This window comes from Lampris incognitus, chromosome 3 (genome assembly GCF_029633865.1).
Source record: "Lampris incognitus isolate fLamInc1 chromosome 3, fLamInc1.hap2, whole genome shotgun sequence".
NCBI lineage: Eukaryota > Metazoa > Chordata > Actinopteri > Lampriformes > Lampridae > Lampris > Lampris incognitus.
In genome coordinates, this window is record NC_079213.1 from 99,347,965 (window position 1) to 99,369,824 (window position 21,860).

Sequence of the window (21,860 nt, forward strand, 5' to 3'; positions counted from 1 at the left end):
GGGCAACGTCAAGATAAGATCCGACCTGCTCAGTGTGTCAACAGGCTTAACCAGCTTCAAACTCAGCTTTATTAATGATTACAAGCCAGGCTGATGAGATTGTCTGCGATGAAAACAAAAAAGCGTCAGTGAGACTGCTCTTTAAGGAATATTTTAGCCATTCTATTTCAATCCCTGCTATTTAAGGAATGCATGCTTGAGCGCTTGGGGTTGTTGCTGATTGCTGAATTCGTACCGTCGCTTTGAACTTTAAGTGCAGCAAGCACCTTACTTGTAAGCAACTCAAAGGCATATTTCAGCCTTTTTTTTAGGGAGGCGAGATGTTATTATGACGATATTATATCAGACTTCCGCGTCTGACAGGACACGGAAGCGGGGCAGGCTAAACTAACTGTTAGCCCACGGCCCTGCCCGAGAGGAAACACCGAGGTGGTCTGCTGGCGGCCTCGCCTAGCATCGACTGTGCAGTGTTTTTGTTCGCGTTTGCGTCGTTGTGTGGAGTGCGGGAAGGTGTGTCGAAGGCGTCTGGCTAGGACAGCTGCCATTGGAGTGGCTGAGGGAGCCTGGTCTGCTGCATCCGATGGGCCCAAGGACCACGGCCCTGCCTGGAGCTGCGCCTGAAGAAGAAACGCCGAGGGCGGTCTGACAGGACGCGGAAGCGGGCAAGCTAAGCTAACTGACAGCCTATGCAGACCGGCAGTTCCGACAGTCCTCCTGGCCGGCATTCGTTCTCTGGAGTGTGGGGTTTTTGGACTGTGTTGCACTGGGTGGCCTGTGTTGTTAGCTCTTTATTCTTCCGTCCTCTCTGTTTTTGTATGTTTTCGGTGGTGAGGTTTTTGGATATGTATTTTAGTCTTTTGTGTTGCACTGCTGTGGGCTGGGGGAAACAGAATTTCGTTTCTTTTGTGTAGGTAGTACATAGATGAAATGACAAAGTGTTTCTTATTCCCGATTCCTGACTTAAAGTGCAATACGGGGGCGATTTGAACATTTCACCATTGGGAAATGGGAAGGCATCCTAAATGTGCTCTCACCGCGGCTCAGTCCGTTAGTTATAAAGGTTTCGTCTGTGTGTACGTGCGTTAGTGTGTGTGAGAGAGAGTGAGACAGAGACAAAGAGACAGTGTCTGAGATAGTCAGTGAATGTGCATGTTTGTATGCATATAAACATTTCTGTCAATTTGTGTTGTGTCTATCTGCACGTGCATATACATATGTGCATAGATGTGTGCGCGAATGACACCTGAACACGTGGTTTATAACGTTATAGCTTTGTGTGTGTGTGCTTGCGTGCGTGCGCGCACATGTGCACTTGCTATTTCTGAAAGAGAGAGGAAGGAGAAAGGATGCCCATTGTCAAGAACTACTGACTGAGCTCCCACAATCAAATTAACTAAATGAGTCGATGTGACAATAACGAGTGATAAGACCTTGGACCATTTTTTGGCTCACGGTCTTAGCGTAGGAAATCTGTTTACTGGCAAGGCTGTGAGATGCTCCTGCTGCCAGAGCCAAATGATCATCCAGGAGAACACCAACTACGAGCCTGACTTCTACTATCAGATCAGCACAAGGCACATTAGGGAAATTTGGGGTACAACCAGAGAGGAGGTGGTGTTACTGCCAAATCATGTTTTGTTACTCTCTAATTCACCTCAGCCTACAAGACCAGAACAAGCAATGTTATTGAACATATGAGGTAGTAAGCAAGGGAAAGCTAGTGTCATGGATGCAAAGCACAACTGTTGTGTGGTTTTGTTGTGAACAGAACAACACGTCCGTGTATGCGCGTGCACGTGCATGCGACATGTGTAGTAGCGCACCGGATAATAGGGCTCCACTGAAAGCCACTGTGTATTTCCAACCCTGACCACATGGTCAATACCAAGTGATAGAATACGAGTGAGAGGCTAAGAGAGAATAGAGGTCGGGGGTGCAGAGAGAAAAAAAACATTTTGCCAGTTTCCTTATCAATGAGGAATACAATGTTAACGTCCTACAACAGTTAGTATTTTTAGATGCTGTCACCCATAAAGGAGGGGCTGCAAACACCCCCCCCCTCCTCAAATCTACACAGATGACAGTGTCCAAATTGTTAGTACATTCTACAAACTCAAAAGTATGTAGTGTATGCTGCCTACTATTGGGGCATACTATTAATTGTGTTGATTGCAATCTGTACTGCATAATATTGTAGCAAATTCAGGGGGCATCACGGGTGACTGCGCTAACCAGTCAACTGAAGGGTCCGACCCGTTAGCCAAGGGCTAGCGAGTCTAGTCATCCGTGGTCGTTACACTACCCCCCCTCCTTGGGGAAGCGCGTCCCCACGCTTTAGCATACCAGCTCCCTCACACCTCTGGGCCGCACGCGCTTCCGTTGGCCTCACGGTCTCACCATCCCACTTCTGACACCAATTCGGGGGGCAGCCGGGAAGCGAACCCGGGTCTCCCGCACCATGGGCGACTGCGCTAACCAGTCAACAAAAGGGTCTGACCCAAGGGCTAGCGAGTCTAGTCATTCGTGGTCGTTACACTATGTACGTTACACTTACATAATATGTCAGACTTACCACCCTTCATAACACCAGAAGATCTTTGCCTCTTTCAAATTATGAGAACTTACTTGTTTTTGCTCTTTATTTACGCTAAAAACATATTCTATTGTGAAAATGTTAAAATCATATTTGAATTTGCTGACGACGGCTACCGCTGCTCCCGTTTCATTGTTCCACATTCTGCTTTGGGAAAGTTTGCCCTGCCTGTTGTTGTTTCCGTGGAAACAGCGCAAAGAATCATGGGATGGTTTTGATAATTTCATGACTATAGGCGCTATATGTAGTATGCGCACATACTGAATTTGCATGCTAACATTGTGCATGCTGTACTAAGATTTGCATACTATTAGTGGGCTTATGTCGTGTCAACAGTTCAGCGTTGGGGAGTAGCTAGCTGCAGTTTTCAGTAGCTTAACCGGGCCTTGGCTATTTCCATAGTGATGAAGCTTTTTCAGTAGCGAACTACTTTTTACGGCGTAACGTGGCCAAACACTACGTCACTAGTTTCTATTTCACGTGGAGATGTTTACATTATTCACGGAACCAAACGAATCACTAAACACAAACACTAGTGTACGCTTGGTGAAGTCACGTGACGTCTGCGTGCACATCTGCGACAGCGGTCACGTGCCGGTTCAGACTCTGCAAAGCAGCAACATGCAAAACTGTCTTGTCTGCTGTCTCATCGTGGAATGACAGGCAGATGAGATGAAAAACAGGAGCAGGGGGAGGGGGGTGGGACTACACAACTGGTAGCTTCGTGTAGCTTCGATCTGTTTTTATAAGGATTTTTTTACAAGACATTTTATAAAATTATTGTTGCAGGATCCTGTGTACAAAGCATGTACATTAAATTTTTGTGTAATGACCTTCAACCCATACGACCTATGTGGTCGTATAACCTAATACGACCCACAGGAGCGTTTCCTACATTAGCGCCCCTACCGACGGCAGGAGATATGCCACAGATACTTTTCGCCTCTGTGCATTGTGGATTTTTATCTACTTGCTGTCATCTTTTTTACAAAGCGTCATAGACAGACTAATAAAGGTAAGTAGTCAGTAAATACTGATAAAAACACTTTGAGAACAATAGACTATGCAGTCAGTGCGTTTTGGTGTTGTTTCGCCGTCTAGTATAATAACTAAGATTGCTATTGGCAGCACGACCGCTGGAGGTCGCTTAACTTTAAAACCTAACTATAGGTCATAATAAGCTGCTTGTACAAACGACCTATGGGGTCGTTTTTTGGTGGAGGACAGTCTATTATTTAAAATAGAACCTCCGTTAAATCAAGGTGCACTGGGAATGGTTTACAAATAAAAATGTCATTTCATTTTCGTGTCATGAGATTGCTACAGGAGACGTTACAGTTGATTTTCCTTAGGCCTAAGGATTTTGATGAAGTAAGTTCAGTGGAGTTGAGGTACTTTTCTTTGTCCCATGTTCCCTAGCTTGCTACTTTCGTCACGAGGCTTGGCTGTGCTAGACTGAATCACCAGTTGCTAGTATAGCTTGACAAGCTACAATTTCAAAGTTGCTTCGCCAACACTAAACAGATTTGGACACACGCAGTTTAAATGTCAATTTGTGAATGAATACGTCACAAGTCATGTTCGCCTCAGACACACAAGTCATAATCACATAATGCTGCACAAACACAACATCTTTTCATAGCAAGTAATGAATTGTTTTAGATCCTGAGAGATCTAACACTCCAACCATCCATCCATCCATCCATCAGTCCATCCATCCATCCATCTATCTGTCCTCACCTTGGAACTTGAATCCCTCTATCTGCACCCAGAGACAGAGGTCCTCCGTGTCACAGTCACACCTCCACGGGTTGCCGCTCAGCCCCAGAGAGCGCAGCGCGGGGAGGGCGATCAGGGTGCTGATGTTGAGCGTCGTCAGGTTGTTCCGGCTCACATCCAGCACCTGCAGAGCCATGTTCTCCGAGAAGGCGTCCGGGTGGATCTCCCCCAGACCCGGGTTATCCGTCAGCCGGAGCATCACCAGGGAAGCCAAGGGCCCGAATGTCCGGTCCTCGATCTGAAGCAGGGTGTTGAACGACAGGTCCAGATAAGCCAGTTTCCGCAGATTCCCGAAAGTGGACTCGGAGATCTCGGTCAAAGAGTTGTTGCTGCAATCCAGGTAGACCAGGTCGGACAGGTAGTTGAGCTGCAGCGCGGGAAGGTCCCCGATGCGGTTGTTGGAGATGATGAGTTGCCGGGTGGCGAGGGGGAGGTCGTGGGGGAAGAGGGTGAGTTCCTGCCCGGCACACTGGACAACCAGCTGGTCATCGCACACACATCTGTCAGGGCAGCCGGCCGTGAGGGCTGGGGACGGGGCGACCCCCATCACGAAGATAAAGAGGAAGAGGAGCCGGAGGGACTGGGCGCTGGGCTCGGGCAGGAGACGCATGACGAGGCCGCCCAGAGCGTCATGAAGTCGGGCTGAGCTGGACCAGGACTCCCCGGCGCTCGCCGGGCATCCTGCATGAGTGTGCGCAGCAAACAGAAACGCGAGACGGCTGTTCTGGTGAAGGGCAGGCTGTCGATGCCTAAATGTTTGGATTATGTTTATATCCAGCCTCCCCCTCACTCCCTCTTTTTCCAAAAAAAAAAAAAACAACCCAAAAAAACAACGATTGGCCACTTAGGCTACTCACTCACTCGCACGTCGCCACAGACCCTTCGCTGGACGGAAGGTGACCGTCAGACGTTTATCGCTTTTAAAGGTGACAATGTTCAAGGCTTACCGGACTTTAACCCGCCCGGAAAAAAAGAAAGAAGAAAAAAAGACCACAGTGGATCTTGGCTGTCGTTGTGTTGGTATTTCATCTCTGTAAAAGAGTTGTGATCGGCAGAACAGATTGTTCGCTTAGTTTCCAAACAGATGCCATGATACAGGCGCGGAATTCTGATGGGTTGGTTTTTTTTACGCTCCCTGCGAGATGGAGACGCTCCCTGCGCGCGTGTCGGTTAAGCGATTCTGAGGAGCGTCCGTCCTGTCATCCCGCGCACCCAGACAGCTCTGCGTGGCTCAGTGATGTGCTCGTGCTCCCGCTCCCGCTCCCGCTCGTGCTCTCTCTCTCTCTCTCTCTCTCTCTCTCTCTCTCTCTCTCTCTCTCTCTCTCTCTCTCTCTCTCTCTCTCTCTCTCTCTCTCTCTCTCTCTCTCTCTCTCTCTCTCTCTCTCTCTTTCTCTGCCCCCCCTCACGCAGATCTGTGTGAAGAAAAACAGAGCGGGGTGTGTGTGTGTGTGTGTGTGTGCGCGCGCGCGCGCGCGTGTGTCAGACCGCGCGATTCGCCGTCGCAAAAGTTGACTATCAATTCCTCTACAGTGACGTCACCAGGTGTCGCTTATTTACGCCTCATAAAAAAAAGCAGATGCCCCTGTGATCTCAGCGGGACCAGAGGGGCAGACTGACGGGTTGAAGAGAGCCTGGCACAGATCAGAGATGTGAGAGCCGGGGTGAGGGGGGGGGCATTTATAGGGCCGCTATACTGCTCCCCTCCCTTCCTTTCGCTCGCTCCCTGTTTGTTTGTGTTTACTTGCGCGTTAATATGCGAGTCTTCCTCCTATTATGCAAGTCAATCTTTGCGTGCGCCTCAAAGTGAGAGAGGGAGTGGGGGGGAGGGGAGACAAACCGATGATATTTTTGCCTGGTAGTAGCAGCCTCTTGGCCATGCGTGGATTTAGCAAGCCTTATCTGTGCCCCTCATGTGGTCCGTTTCTCTTGTTGGCACATGCTTCTTCCTTCTGTCCCTCGGCCTCAGCAGCTTTTTTGACAATGTAATACATTTGAAGTGGATTGTTTCCCCCCTTATCAATGTTGGCACATTCAGATTGTAATTTGGAAAGACAAATTGAAGTCACAAACACAATTGTCACCATTTATATCCGGCACCTTATCTGCACAGTGAAAAAGGCCAGGGGAATACGAGGGGGAGCTGGCGTGATTTTATAATCCAGTGAGTCAAGTAAATTATTTTGCTCTTTATTTGTTGAGCACTTCCCCTACCATTGTTTCTTTTAACAAAGTTATATATATATATATATATATATATCTCCATCCATCCAACCACCCATTATCTGCACCGCTCCTGCTCTCAGGGTCACTGGAGCCTATTCCAGCAGTCATTGGGCGGCAGGCGGGGAGACACCCTGGACAGGCCGCCAGGCCATCACGAGGTCTACCCCCCCCCCCCCCATAGGGACAATTTAGTACGGCCGATTCACCTGACCTACATGTCTTTGGACTGTGGGAGGAAACCGGAGCCCCCGGAGGAAACCCACGCAGACACGGGGAGAACATGCAAACTCCACACAGAGGACGACCCGGGACGACCCCCAAGGTTGGACTACCCCGGGGCTCAAACCCAGGACCTTCTTGCTGTGAGGCGACCGCGCTAACCACTGCGCCATATATATATATATATATATATATATTGCAGGGAATGTGTTGTGCATATTGTAACAACAGTCAGAGCCTTTATCTTTTGCAGCATGCTGTGCAAATGTACAACATCTTATATCACCTTTTGACATCCTCCAGGAGATCCGTCCCGTTCCTTGAAGTAGTTCGTCTGCAATTACAATAAAACAGAGCTCCCATGTTTTATCACGCAGAACAAATCGGGTCTGATGCGCTCTGGCTCTGAGAGCTGCTGGACAAAACTCCAGCATGGGCAAAGGGACGGTGTGCTGAAGACAACGCTGGAACTGATCACAGACGAGTGCAACGGGGGAACGTTTTCTCTTTAGGGCTCCTCTGAATGAGCTTTCTGTTTATAAGCTTCGAAATCAGCCGTTATCTTGAAAGTCATTTTGTAGATATTGTTAAATTGAAATTAAAATGCTCAACACAAAACATTTGCACAACAGTCGGGGGAATCCCCCTCCCTATTATTTGTAATGACCATGGATGTGTACACTCGCTAGCCCTTGGCTAACGGGTCGAACCCATTAGTTGACTGGTTAACTCAGTCGCCCGTGATGCGGGAGACTCGGGTTCGCGTCCCTGCTGCGGCGGTTCCCGGCTGCCCCCCGAATTCACTACATTGGTGTCAGAAGTGGGATGGTGAGACCGTGAGGCCATCGGAAGCGCGTGCCCCCAGAGGCGGGAGGGAGCTGGTATGCTGAAGCGCGGGGACGCGCTTTACCGAAGGGGGGGGGTAGTGTAACGACCATGGATGACTAGACCCACTAACGGGTCGGACCCTTTAGTCGACTGGTTAGCGCAGTCGCCCGTGGTGCTGGAGACCCGGGTTTGCTTCCCGGCTGCTCCGTGAATTGCAGCCGGCAAATTCAGGGGCAGCCGGGAACTGCCGCAACCGGGACGCGAACCCGGATCTCCCGCACCACGGGCGACTACGTTAACCAGTCGACTAAAGGGTCCGACCTGTTAGCCAAAGGCTAGCGAGTCTATTCATCCGTGATCGTTACAATATATTTTTGAGAAATGCTACATTTAGCAACTGTCCAACAGCTTCAGACTACGTAGTGATGCATATGGGACGCATAGAAAACAACGTGGAGATGGGGAATGTGTGCTCTGTTGGGCCAAACTCCCAACATGTTATTGGCATGGAGGGTATGGAAACAAGGACGTAACATTCACTGTTGGGTCTTTGTTAAGTACTATTCTGTTACACTTATTATGAACTGGTAAGATGTCAGCTCGATGCCAAAAATGTAATCATAGTTGCGTTCATTTAGCAATCCAAGTCAAACTGATAACCCCGATGACTGGGCCTGAGTCCCCGGATATGATTACACATGGATAACTTTGTCCAGCTCGTCAGAGGTATTTGTTCCATTACTGCACTCGCCTGCCTGCTAATGGATGGATGGATGGATTGCATTTGTGGTTGTTATTCCGACACAACTTTCTTTCAACATTTTCAACGACTGTCTCCATAGCTGATCATTTCTAGTTTGTTTTGCTCGGAGGCAGTGAACCATGTCCACCATCTCCGGGCTGATACAGCATAAGAAAGATAGTCCGAGTGAGAACAGGAGGAGGACCAGGCCTGTTAGGTCAGCGTGTCTGTCTGTCAGCTCTGTTATGGGTTTACCGTCTTAATGGCCCCGTTGGATCATATTCGCAGATAACTGCCCCGGTGAGGCCTGAGAATCAGAATCATTAGTGTAACTTTCCTTCTTGCCGTCTCTAAAGGGTGTCAGTTTGCAGGGGCATTTGTGTGTGTGTGTGTGTGTGTGTGTGTGTGCCAGGGTGGGGGGATGGAGGTATGTGTTCAAGCTGCAGCAGATAATAGCATAATAGGCGGAGGTCATGTGTTGCATGGTTGTGTGTAGAGTGGGGTTACATGTTATGTATGTAGTATGCATGCAGCATGGTTGTGTGTAGAGTGTGGGTTACATGATGTTATGCATGTAGCATGCATGTAGCATGATTGTGTGTGGAGTGGGGTTACACGTTATGTAGTATGCATGTAGCATGCATGTAGCATGGTTGTGTAGCATGGTTGTGCGTAGAGTGGGGATTTACATGATTGTATGCATGTAGCATGCATGTAGCATGGTTGTTTGTAGAGTGTGGTTACATGATGTTATGCATGTAGCGTGGTTGTGTAGAGTGGGGTTACATGATGTTATGTATGTAGCATGCATGTAGCATGGTTGTGTGTAGAGGGGAGTAGTTACATGATGTTATGCATGTAGCATGCATGTAGCATGGTTGTGTGTAGAGTGTGGTTACATGATGTTATGCATGTAGCATGCATGTAGCATGGTTGTGTGTAGAGTGTGGTTACATGATGTTATGCATGTAGCATGGCTGTGTGTAGCGTGTGGTTACATGATGTTATGCATGTAGCATGCATGTAGCATGGTTGTGTGGAGATTGGGGTTACATGTAACATGGTTGTGTGTGGAGTGGGGTTACATGTTATGAATATAGTATACATGTAGTATACACGTAGTGTGCATGTATGGCAGTTTGTGTTTGACAGTGTGTTTGTTTCGGGGGGGGGGTTGCGGTGCCAGGTTGAGCAATGGACATCGTTATTATTTAATAAGGGTGTGCGCAGTGTCGGCTGTCACCAGCCATCCAGCCAGACAGACAGACGGTCTGGCCTCTGGCCAGAGGAGGCTGCCATCATCTGCATCACAGGTGTCACTCACCTCATCTTAACATCACTTTTCTTTTTTCTTTTTTTTTCTCAAAACTCCCCACCTGTTTCACTCTCTGCGTTTCCCTCCTCTTTGTGCTTCCCCTATTCTTCCTCTCCAGACTTAGGTTTTTCTTTTTTCCAAATGAAGGATACTATTTTTGAAGAGGAGGAAAATCTGCCCATACACTTCACTTGGGTCAACCTTGCACTGAATGATGATGAGTGCTGGACATTTTTTCCAGCGAGACACAAGACTGAGCAGGACTGGATGATCTTTTTCACGGTCCGTCTTCTCTCTCAGGGGCAGCAGCTGTAACTCTGCCGTGCCTCCTTCGCCTCTCTTCGCTCAGTGGCCTTGTGCGCTCGTAACTCTCTCCTCAGCTTGCTCCACCATGTTCTAGGCTGTCACATGCTGGTTTTGTGAGCGCGTAACCATTCCCATCATTCATGTAACTGAAACAGGAACGAGAGTGCCCATCTTTCAGACTGACTGCTTCTACATTTGCTTACTTGTCTGTGTGTGTGTGTGTGTGTGTGTGTGTGTGTGCGCGCGCGCGCGTGTGGATTGGACATTTTAAAAAAAAGTGCATTCACATTTTATTCGTAATTGTGTTTATCCTCTTTCTATGTTGTATTCTGTGAATTGTGTGACCACAGCATCCAGTGAACATTGTCTGTCTGGGGAGAGAGAGCGCTTTGAGTGCTGCTGCAGCTAGAAAAGCGCTATAAAACATGCAGCTTGATTGATCATCCATTAAATCTTTTGTAGCGAATTCGGGGGGCAGCCGGGAACCGCCGCAGCCGCGACGCGAACCCGGGTCTCCCGCACCACGGGCGACTACGGTAACCAGTCGAATTATCGGGCCGACGTGTTAGCCAAGGGCTAGCGAGTCTAGTTATGCGTGGTCGTTACACTACCCCCCCCCTTCGGGAAGCGCGTCCCTGAGTTTCAACATACCAGCTCTCTCGCGTCTCTGTGCGCACGCGCTTCCGATGGCCTCACGATCTCACCGTCCCACTTCTGACACCAGTGGAGCGTGATGCGGGAGATCTGGGTGCGCGTCCCGGCTGTGGCGCCCCCCCCCGAATTCGCGACACTCTCTATAATCACTCATAAACTTGGCTAAGAATCAGACCAATGGGGCGCCTCCTTAGCTAAATGGTTAGAGCGAATACCACATGGTCGCAACCGTCGCCGGTTCAAATCCAGCCGGCGACCTTTGCTGCGTGTCTTACCCCTCTATCGCTCTCTCTCCCTCTCTCCCCATGTCCTGTCTGTCTCCACTGTCACTATCTAATAAAGGTATACAAAACAATAACAAGGACGTCCGGGTAGCATGGTGGTCTATTCCGTTGCCTACCAACACAAGGATCGCCGGTTCGAATCCCTGTGTTACCTCCGGCTTGGTCGGGCGACCCTACAGACACACGTATCTGCGGGTGGGAAGCCGGATGTGGGCATGTGTCCTGGTCGCTGCACTAGCGCCTCCTCTGGTCGTTCGGGGCGCCTGTTCGTGGGGGAGGGGGAACTGGGGGGGAATAGCGTGATCCTCCCACGCGCTACGTCCCCCTGGCGAAACTCCTCACTGTGAGGTGAAAAGAAGCGGCGGGCGACTCCACGTGTATCGGAGGAGGCATGTGGTAGTCTGCAGCCCTCCCCGGTTCGGCAGAGGGGGTGGAGCAGCGACCAGGACGGCTCGGAAGAGTGGGGTAATTGGCCAAGTACAATTGGGAAGAAAAAGGGGGAACCCCCCCCCCAAATTACAAAACAAATAATTGTAACAATAACAGTAATGAAATAATAACAATAATAACAATAATAATAGTAATAAAAAGTCTCACTGATGTAATTGAGTCAATCATTCAAAATACAGATTCACTTGAAATTGTTACTTTCTTTGTGTGAATCGTTTACTTTTGGTGTCATGGGAACATACATTAATCCCATTCTGAATTTTAAAAAAAAAGATATGGTTTTTTTTGTGTCACATAGCTGTTTGCTACGACCACATCCAAGACCGCATGATATGCACACTATCTGGCTGCACTGTCGGGATGGCCCCAGCAAGTCAGATTACTCTGAACATCGTATCAGCTGGTATTGCGATGCATATATGTCATCATCAATGTGTCTTCATTCTGATGGTGGGGCCCAAAATTCTGGTTCTGATTCGGTTCTGGTGGGTTGTGTATGACTGTTGGTTCTGCAGTATCAGCAGAGCGTGCCATTCCACTCTGTTTCTCTGCACTTAAGGGTAATGTGCTCACATAATTCCAGCCTCCTAACCCTGCCCATAGATGCACACACACACACACACACACGCACACACATAAACTTATGCACACACATACCAATGCAAACAATCAAGGGCAATATAAGGCTTTGCACCACTGTTGTTTTCCTCAGTGTGGTTCTGTTAACAACCACGAACCAACCCTTCAGATGATTTCAAAAACCAGCCTGGCCTGAAGAATACCCCATTTACAGGAAACTTCATGGTCCATAGCATACACTGCAGCGAACATGTAAACAACCATGAGTGTATGTATGTATGTATGTATGTCTGTGTGTGGATCTGTGTATGTATGTGCGCGTATGAGGGGGTGGTATGTAGTCGGCCAAGGGATCATGGGTGCTGCATTCTTGTGTCTTTTTGATAAAAGGTCAGACATGAGGGTCACTAATGCGGGGGACGCCTTGAGCAGCTCACTGTTCTGCACATCATGCTCTGACTGACAGCTCCAACTGCAAGACGCTATTCACTCCCTCTGACTCATGTCCAGCTCCGTGTGCAACATCACTGGGTCTCCCTGTTAATCCAGCCCTGGACTTGGTTGAGGCCAAGGGTGGAGGGCCCACTACAGCAGGATACACCAGGCAGGCTCTGCCTCCCCAGCCTTGCTTTTTCTGCTCCCAAACATCTAGCCATCCTTTGTGAGAAGATGCCCGGGCAAATTGGGAAAGGGGTCTTGGTATGGGGCAGATGATGGAAGAATTGGAGGGGTTGAAATGGGGACAAGAGGGGGGATTAGGGTTGGTGTCTTTCTTGCCAGTGACAGACCTGGGTGAAAGACTGCTGTCACCCAGCAGCTGTTCCTGACACTGGGGGGCGGTAGGAAAGGAGACCCCAGCCTGGGGAAGCTTAGTCATGCCGCAAGCCCACACAGTGCAGGGACTGCAGCAGAGAGTGAAGGGACCAGAGGAAGAGTGAGGGCAAAAACACAACATAACATCCCACTAACCAGCCCTCTGAAACAGTGCTGACCACTGCAGGATGGGAGGGGAAGTGTCTGACGAGATGACAGTTAATGGGGGTGAGGGAAATTTTCCTACGTTTTTGATAAATTGGTATGACTAGTGTATGTCTATAAAGTACATGTGTGACATTTTTTGACCAAACATTGTTTGGTTTCACCAAACGCCATTTGATATCCAGTGCGCCACACCCACCTCCAAAGAAACGAGCAGCTTGGAAGGGTCATAATGAGCATTATTCATGAGCCACTACTCTGATTGGCTGGCAGTATTGCTGGCCCCGCCCCCTCCGCTGACAGAAACAACAGCTGCTCAACCAGAGGCTACCTTGTTCTTGGCATGGGCAGCCTTGTGCAAAATCTGGGTTGATTGTTCCCGGTGTGACATCACCCCAAGGGGCAATTCCGAATGGCTTGTTCAAATGGTATTTTTTCACCTCATAAAAAAGAAAAATCTGGTGAAAAAATGACGTTACTGGTACTTCTTGCTAACAGCTAAATCCACCCCAAGACTAGGCAAAGCTCACTTTTCATAACACCTGTGAAGGCAATTTGTCTGCCATATAATCATATACTAAATTCACAATAAATAAATAATAATAAATAATCATGTGCTAAATTGTCCCTAGGTGTGAATTTGTGTGTGTGTGTAGGCCCTGTGATGGCCTGGTGGCCTGTCCAGGGTGTCTCCCCGCCTGCCGCCCAGTGGCTGCTGGGATATGCCCCAGCATCCCACAACCCTGAGAGCAGGATAAGCGGTTTGGATAATGGATGGATGGATAATCATATATGATGCTTGTTTACTTTTAATCTTTGAGCATGTATGAGCTATAGTGTTTAACTTTAGACGATATAGATGCTTAAAGCTCATGTGTAGCAGATCAGAGATAGCGTTGTAAAGTGTCTTCGTATGAAGAAATGAAGGCCTGTCGTTAACTGTTGGCTGATAGCAGAGGGATGTCTGAGAAGCTCATTTGAGGGTAACAAGGTCTGAAGGAACGGCACTACGATAAGCATGACTTATTAATATATTATGTTTTATATAATATTAAATTAATAATGTATTATATTATAATATCATTATATAATATAATCATATATTAATTAATATTTATATAAATGATTTATATATATAATTAATTATTATATCTACTACTACTTTCAGCTGCTCCCGTTAGGGGTCACCACAGCGGATCATCTCTTCCTGTCTTCTGCATCTTGCTCTGTCACACCAGCCACCTGCATGTCCTCCCTCACCACATCCATAAACCTCCTCTTTGGCCTTCCTCTTCCTCTTCCCTGGCAGCTCCATATTCAGCATCCTTCTCCCAATATACCCAGCATCTCTCCTCCACACGCCCAAGCCATCTCAATCTTTCCTCTCTTGCTTTGATAGTTAATTATTATATAATTAATAAATAAATAATTATAATAATGAAATATCAATAAAATAAAATATAATAAATAAAATACTAAAATCAATAGAAATTTAATAAATAACTATATAAATAGAATAAATACAAATAAAATAAAACATAATCAATTATTCATTATTAATCATATTGTTGTGTTGTTGTCCTGTGTTGTATTTCCTTGTTGTTGTTTTTAATGTGGACCTTCCTATGTGTCTGAATAAAGGAAGCTTTGAATTGAATTGAATTAATATAGAAATATATAATAATATATAATATAGTAATATTATATATTGTAACGTACGCGAATAAGCAGACACGTTAGCCCTTGGCTAACAGATCAGACCTTTTAGTCGACTGGTTAACGTGGTCGCTTGCAGCGTGGGAGCCACGGGTTCGCGTCCCGGATGCGGCGTCCGGAGCTGTCCCCCTGAATTCACTGCATTTGGTGATTTAAAAAAAAAAAAATTGTGTAACGCGCATGGATAAGTCGGACCCTTTAGTCGACTGGTTAGCGTTGTCGTCCGCGGTGCGGGAGATACGTGTTCGCGTCCCGGATGCGGCGGTTCCCGCGGCTGCCTCCCGAATTCGCTATAATATTATATGTATAATACGATATTATAGTTTGTGCTGCAAGGTATATAGGGAGTGTGCTCTGAAATCAGAGCACGCACTTAGTGTCCATGCTTTTTGCGTCTGTTCATGAACATATTACAAAGTGTGACAAAACTGTAAGGTCCGCGGTGGTGTAGCGATCTAAGCATCGGCTCTGTGTCGATGCAGTTGCCCACTGGGGACCGGGGTTCGCGCCCCGGTCTCGTCAGATCCGACTATGGCCGGACTCGACGAAGCAGCGATAATTGGCAGCGCTGTCTTCGGGAGGGGGGCGGAGTCGGCTTGTGTTCGTCACGTGAATGCGTCTCTGTGTGTGTCGGAAAAACAGTGGTTCGGCCTGGAGTCGCCTTGTCACGAAAGTGGTGAGGCGTCTTCTTCGAGACTGCCGGCCGGAGAGGTGCAGTTGGCGAACGCATGCAGTGCGAGGGTGGGTGTTTGAATTGAAATAGGGATCGATTGGCCACTAAATTGGGAGAAAAAGGGAAAAATCAGAAATAAATTTATAAAAAATAAAAAAAACTGTAAGAGATTTACTGTCATTTACTGATTTATTGTCAGAGTGGAATTAAATAATTGCCATGACAACAAGCCCCTGTTAAATCCACTTTTCTATTGCCCTTGCATAGGTGGTTGACGATCAGAAATAGCCATGACACTAGGTGCTGTCCACCGATGTTTGTTTGGGCTCAGGTAGCAGATGTTAGTGGACATTGTATGTGTTCTGATGGAGTGTATCTGGTTTCCTGGATGGCTGCTGGCGGCGGTGGCATGAATCCATCCATCCATCCATCCATCCATCCATCCATCCATCCATTATCCAAACCGCTTATCCTCTCTCAGGGTCGGGGGGATGCTGGAGCCTATCCCAGCAGTCACTGGGCGGCAGGAGGGGAGACACCCTGAACAAGCCACCAGGCCATGACAGGCCCCCCCCCCCCCACACACACACACACACAGCCCTGGGGACATTTAGTACGGCCAATTCACCTGACCTACATGTCTTTGGACTGTGGGAGGAAACTGGAGCACCCGGAGGAAACCCACGAAGACACGGGGAGAACATGCAAACTCCACACAGAGGACGACCTGAGACGACCCCCAATGTTGGACTACCCCGGGGCTCGAACCCAGGATCTTCTTGTTGTGAGGCAAAGTCCAAGATATAAACAATATTAAAATATACAAATAAATAAACAAACAAATACCTTTGTTAAATGAAACACTCAACGGTAGAGAAAGTGCTCAACAAATAAGGAGCAAAATAACCTATATATATATAATCAAGAGAGTCAAGTAAATTCTTTATGAGACAGTATAAGCCTGTTTCATGCCATAAGCAATCACCAGCTGTCAATAAAGCTAAAGCACATCACATGCACAATGTCCAATGGGGAAGGGAGAGGTGCAATATACAAAAATTCAAAAACACGTGATCGCTAACGGTCCAGTGTGTGTGGGAGGGTATTTGTCTATTGTCATGATTTATTTGTAATTACAAAATAGGTGCTTCTATCTCTTTCTGCAACTGCTGGCCAATTCATTCCTGTTATTCAGTGTGGACATTTCTGGTTTGCAAATGATAAAATATTTTTCAGTTAGACATAGATTGCACATTTTACTGCTGGTTGAATGTACCCTGTTCTTTGAGAGGATTTTCCAGGTAGTTGAATAATTAATGTTTCTGTCCACCAATGACCAAATATAACGGCTTAAAGATTTTACATTCTTTAAACTGTTGTTTCTAAAGCTACATGTGTGCATTAAACCTCTTTTTCAATGTTCCCTCTGTTAGACCGACGTATGTCTCTATTTTGTCATTGTCATCTCTCCTCACCGTAGCTTGGTAGATAACTCCCTTCGTTTGGCATTTTCCCTCGAGGGAGCATGAGTCCGTCACACGGCAGTTGCATCTGGGGGAGTCCGGTTCTGATGAAGGTGTCATTGATTTGTTCATCATTCATTCATGCAGGATATGTATGAGGGAAGTGTGACAATGGTGAGGTGTGCGGTTGGAATGACAGATGGGTTCAAGGTGGAGGTGGGATTACATCAAGGATTGGCTCTGAGCCCTTTCTTGTTTGCAGTGGTGATGGACAGGTTGACGGATGAGATCCGGCAGGAGTCTCCATGGACTATGATGTTCGCGGATGACATTGTGATGTGTAGTGAGAGTGGGGTGCAGGTGGAGGAGAGCTTGGAGAGGTGGAGGTATGCACTGGAGAGAAGAGGAATGAAAGTCAGTAGGAGCAGGATGGAATACTATACGTGAATGAGAGGGAGGACAGTGGAATGGTGAGGATGCAAGGAGTGGAGGTGACAAAGGCATATGAGTTTAAATACTTGGAGTCAACTGTCCAAAGTAACGGGGAGTGCAGAAGAGAGGTGAAGAAGAGAGTGCAGGCAGGGTGGAGTGGGTGGAGAAGAGTCAGGAGTGATTTGCGACAGAAGGATACCAGCAAGAGTTAAGGGGAAGGTTTACAAGATGGTTGTGAGACCAGCCATGTTATATGGTTTGGAGACAGTGACACTGGCGAAAAGACAGGAGGTGGAGCTGGAGGTGGCAGAGTTGAAGATGCTAAAATTTTCATTGGGAGTGATGAAGAAGGACAGGATTAGGAAGGAGTATGTTAGAGGGACAGCTCAAGTTGGACGGTTTGGAGACAAAGCGAGAGAGGCAAGATTGAGATGGTTTGGACATGTGTGGAGGAGAGATGCTGGGTATATTGGGAGAAGGATGCTGAATATGGAGCTGCCAGGGAAGAGGAGAAGAGGAAGGCCAAAGAGGAGGTTTATGGATGTGGTGAGGGAGGACATGCAGGTGGCTGGTGTGACAGAGGAAGATGCAGAAGATGGGAAGAAATGGAAACGGATGATCCGCTGTGGCGACCCCTAACGGGAGCAGCCGAAAGTAGTAGTAGTAGATATATATATAGATATAGATATAGATATTCTGCTCCTCATTTGTTAAGCACTTTTATTAACACGTTGACGGTTTCTGGAAAGAAAAAACAAAACCGCTATATCTACTGGCCAGGTGCTGGAGCTCCAGTCTAGTCAGGCTTTTCAGAACAAGGCTGTTCCCTCAGCTGCTCTGCTCTTTGTCTGCATTGACAGAGCACAGTCATTGCCTGTGAGTCTTGTGTGTCCTTATAAAGTCATGAGGAAGGTGTTTGTGTGTAAGTACGTGTGTATAGACAATAATCTGTACCCGGATAGCTTGCGTTTTATTCAGTGTTTTGTTCTTTCTGGTTGGTTTTTGTGCTTTCCAGTGGGTATTGCATCCCGTAGTGCAGAAGTGTAGCAGCAATTTGAGTATTTAACAATTATCAGACTTTCCATGGAAAAAGTTTAATAATGTGTTATACAAGCTCTTGTCTTTTTACTTATCTTAAAATGTAAATTGAAATTTAAGTGACAGAGGGTGGTTGTAGAAAACAAATGGTTGATGATATTAAATCATGATTTGTTTGTTGAAAATGATCATAATTACTTTTACTGTTTCAAACCAGGGTGGAAATGATCTTAGTAATAAATGTATGACACACAATGAACTCATCAAACTCAGGATAATGTAGTATGCCTGCTGTTGGTTGTGTGTCTCTCAACCACCATTACAACAACGTGTCTTTATATCTATATCATATATCTATCTATCTATCTATCTATCTATCTATCTATCTATCTATCTATCTATCTATCTATCTATCTATCTATCTATCTAGATATATAGATATATATAACCTATATATATATATAGGTTTTTTTGGAAACCGTCAATGGTGTTGATAAAAGTGCTCAACAAATGAGGAGCGAAATATATGTATGTATGTATGTATGTATGTATGTATGTATGTATGTATGTATGTATGTATGTATGTATGTATGTATGTATGTATGTATGTATGTATGTATGTATGTATGTATGTATGTACACTACCGTTCAAAAGTTTGGGATCACCCTAACAATTTCGTGTTTTCCATGAAAAGTCACACTTATTCACCACCATATGTTGTGAAATGAATAGAAAATAGAGTCAAGACATTGACAAGGTTAGAAATAATGATTTTTATTTGAAATAAGATTTTTTTTACATTAAACTTTGCTTTCGTTAAAGAATCCTCCATTTGCAGCAATTACAGCATTGCAGACCTTTGGCATTCTAGCTGTTAATTTGTTGAGGTAATCTGGAGAAATTGCACCCCACGCTTCCAGAAGCAGCTCCCACAAGTTGGATTGGTTGGATGGGCACTTCTTTGAGCAGATTGAGTTTCTGGAGCATCACATTTGTGGGGTCAATTAAACGCTCAAAATGGCCAGAAAAAGAGAACTTTCATCTGAAACTCAACAGTCTATTCTTGTTCTTAGAAATGAAGGCTATTCCATGCGAGAAATTGCTAAGAAATTGAAGATTTCCTACACCGGTGTGTACTACTCCCTTCAGAGGACAGCACAAACAGGCTCTAACAGGTACTATTTAATGAAGATGCCAGTTGGGGACCTGTGAGGCGTCTGTTTCTCAAACTAGAGACTCTAATGTACTTATCTTCTTGCTCAGTTGTGCAACGCGGCCTCCCACTTCTTTTTCTACTCTGGTTAGAGCCTGTTTGTGCTGTCCTCTGAAGGGAGTAGTACACACCGGTGTAGGAAATCTTCAATTTCTTAGCAATTTCTCGCATGGAATAGCCTTCATTTCTAAGAACAAGAATAGACTGTCGAGTTTCAGATGAAAGTTCTCTTTTTCTGGCCATTTTGAGCGTTTAATTGACCCCACAAATGTGATGCTCCAGAAACTCAATCTGCTCAAAGAAGTGCCCATCCAACCAATCCAACTTGTGGGAGCTGCTTCTGGAAGCGTGGGGTGCAATTTCTCCAGATTACCTCAACAAATTAACAGCTAGAATGCCAAAGGTCTGCAATGCTGTAATTGCTGCAAATGGAGGATTCTTTGACGAAAGCAAAGTTTGATGTAAAAAAAATCTTATTTCAAATACAAATCATTATTTCTAACCTTGTCAATGTCTTGACTCTATTTTCTATTCATTTCACAACATATGGTGGTGAATAAGTGTGACTTTTCATGGAAAACACAAAATTGTTTGGGTGATCCCAAACTTTTGAACGGTAGTGTATGTATATGTATATGTATATATAGGGCCCTGTGATGGGGCCTGGCGGTCTGTCCAGGGTGTTTCCCCGCCTGTTGCCCAATGGATGCTGGAATGGGCTCCTGCATCCCTGCGACCCTGAGAGCAGGATAAGCGGCACAGATAATGGATGGATATATATAGTATATATATATATAAAATAAATCAAAAACATTGGGCAACAATGGAAAAAGCCTTCCTGTTAAAGTAAGTTTTAAGAAGTGATAACTTTAGTGATAAGAGAAGAAGCCTTAAGAAATGGCAAGAATCCATCTTCTTGAATACCTAGGAAGGGTGCAGCAGGCAAGGCCTGCAGAAAGTGTCAGCCCAGGTCAGGGTGGAGGGACAGTGAAGACATGCGACAAAGTCACCGCAGCACCCCGACACAATGCATGCTCCAGGTCTTCTTTCACCTCCTTCTCCTTTCCCCCCTCTGCAATTGCGATGCAATGATGGTGGATTGCTCTTTGACAGTATTACTGCCGCAGAAAGCCCCAAGTCCTTATCAGGACCTGTACAACTCTGGGTCCGGTTCTAGATCTCTGTGTCACATTCTGTGTCTCTGTTGTGACGCGTGTGGTCGACGTGCCACGCAGAGATTCAACTGGTCCGGTGCTCTGGTAAGGGACAGACTGACCGTGTCCATCAGAGTCCATTAGGTTCACTCCCTGAAGCACACGTGCACACACACACACAGTGAGTGTCATCTCTCATCACAGTTTCCATCTCAAGGCACGCACACATGGGTGTAAGCAGAGACGAGGAATACACACCTGTCAGCCACCAAATCCCGACTACCAGTTTCCCCTCAGAACCAGAACCTCCAAGCAGGAAAATTCCATCGGTTCTCCCCTCTAATGAAACCAAAAATACTCTCATCACGTCTCAAATGTAGCAGATCTGTCTCACCTGACTGAATGTGAGTCAACTTATATCTCTACTTGTCTCTATCTCACACGTGGGCCTTTTTTCTCTTTCGTTGTGTGTTGTTTTTTGTTCCTTTTGCCTTTCACGCTGTTTTCAGCAGTCAGGATGATGTGCCGGAGACTATGTGGGACAAGCACAGATAATCAAATCAACCCCTGAAAAACTTGACAGCCCCTGAACAAACCTATTTGAGTCACTGTCCAGAATTGTTGGACCCAATGTTACATATTATTGTTAAATGGCCCAAATGAATAGTAAGGAATTTAATGCATACAAATGAGTAAAATGAAATTAGATGGTCTCTGAACATCCAAGCTTTTGTGATTCAATTTCAAAAATCACTGTTATGAAGATCTTGACCACACACACACACACACACACACACACACACACACGTGCACCCCTGTCCATATCCTCCTGAGCTGCTGTCACCAGAGCCCGTGTCTGACTGTCTAACTGCATAACCTGTAAAGATCTACTCAATAATACATGGTCAGACAAACATGATCAGCTGGATGGAAAACCTTACCTCAACAACACCCTTTGTCCGGCCAAAGACTGGACACTCCAGAGACAGGACACCAGACTGAGGAGAAAGGATGCTGTGTGTGTGTGTGTGTGTGTGTGTGTGTGTGTGTGTGTGTAGGGAGGGCGATACCCAGAGTGACAGGGATTGAAAGACAGACAGACAAACAGACAAGATAGACAGACAGACAGACAGACAGACAGACAGACAGACAGACAGACAGAAAGATAGAAAGAGACAGACAGACAAGGGAGAGACAGAGACAGAGAGCGACAGACAGAC

At 46.4% G+C, this 21,860-nt stretch overlaps 1 protein-coding gene across 2 annotated transcripts in view; it reads right to left on the reverse strand.

Annotated features, from left to right (window-relative positions):
* Positions 1-21,860, reverse strand: part of LOC130109519 (leucine-rich repeat-containing protein 52-like) — a 54,871-nt gene that overhangs the window by 32,363 nt on the left and 648 nt on the right. The window contains exon 1 of one of the 2 annotated variants that reach the window (XM_056276449.1): positions 4,334-5,079. The exons of the other annotated variant lie outside the window; for it this stretch is intronic. Coding sequence (XP_056132424.1) covers positions 4,334-4,982 — 649 coding nt within the window. The 5' untranslated portion in view covers positions 4,983-5,079. Of the gene's footprint in view, positions 1-4,333; positions 5,080-21,860 lie in introns of those variants that run through there. 2 annotated transcript variants of the gene reach the window in all.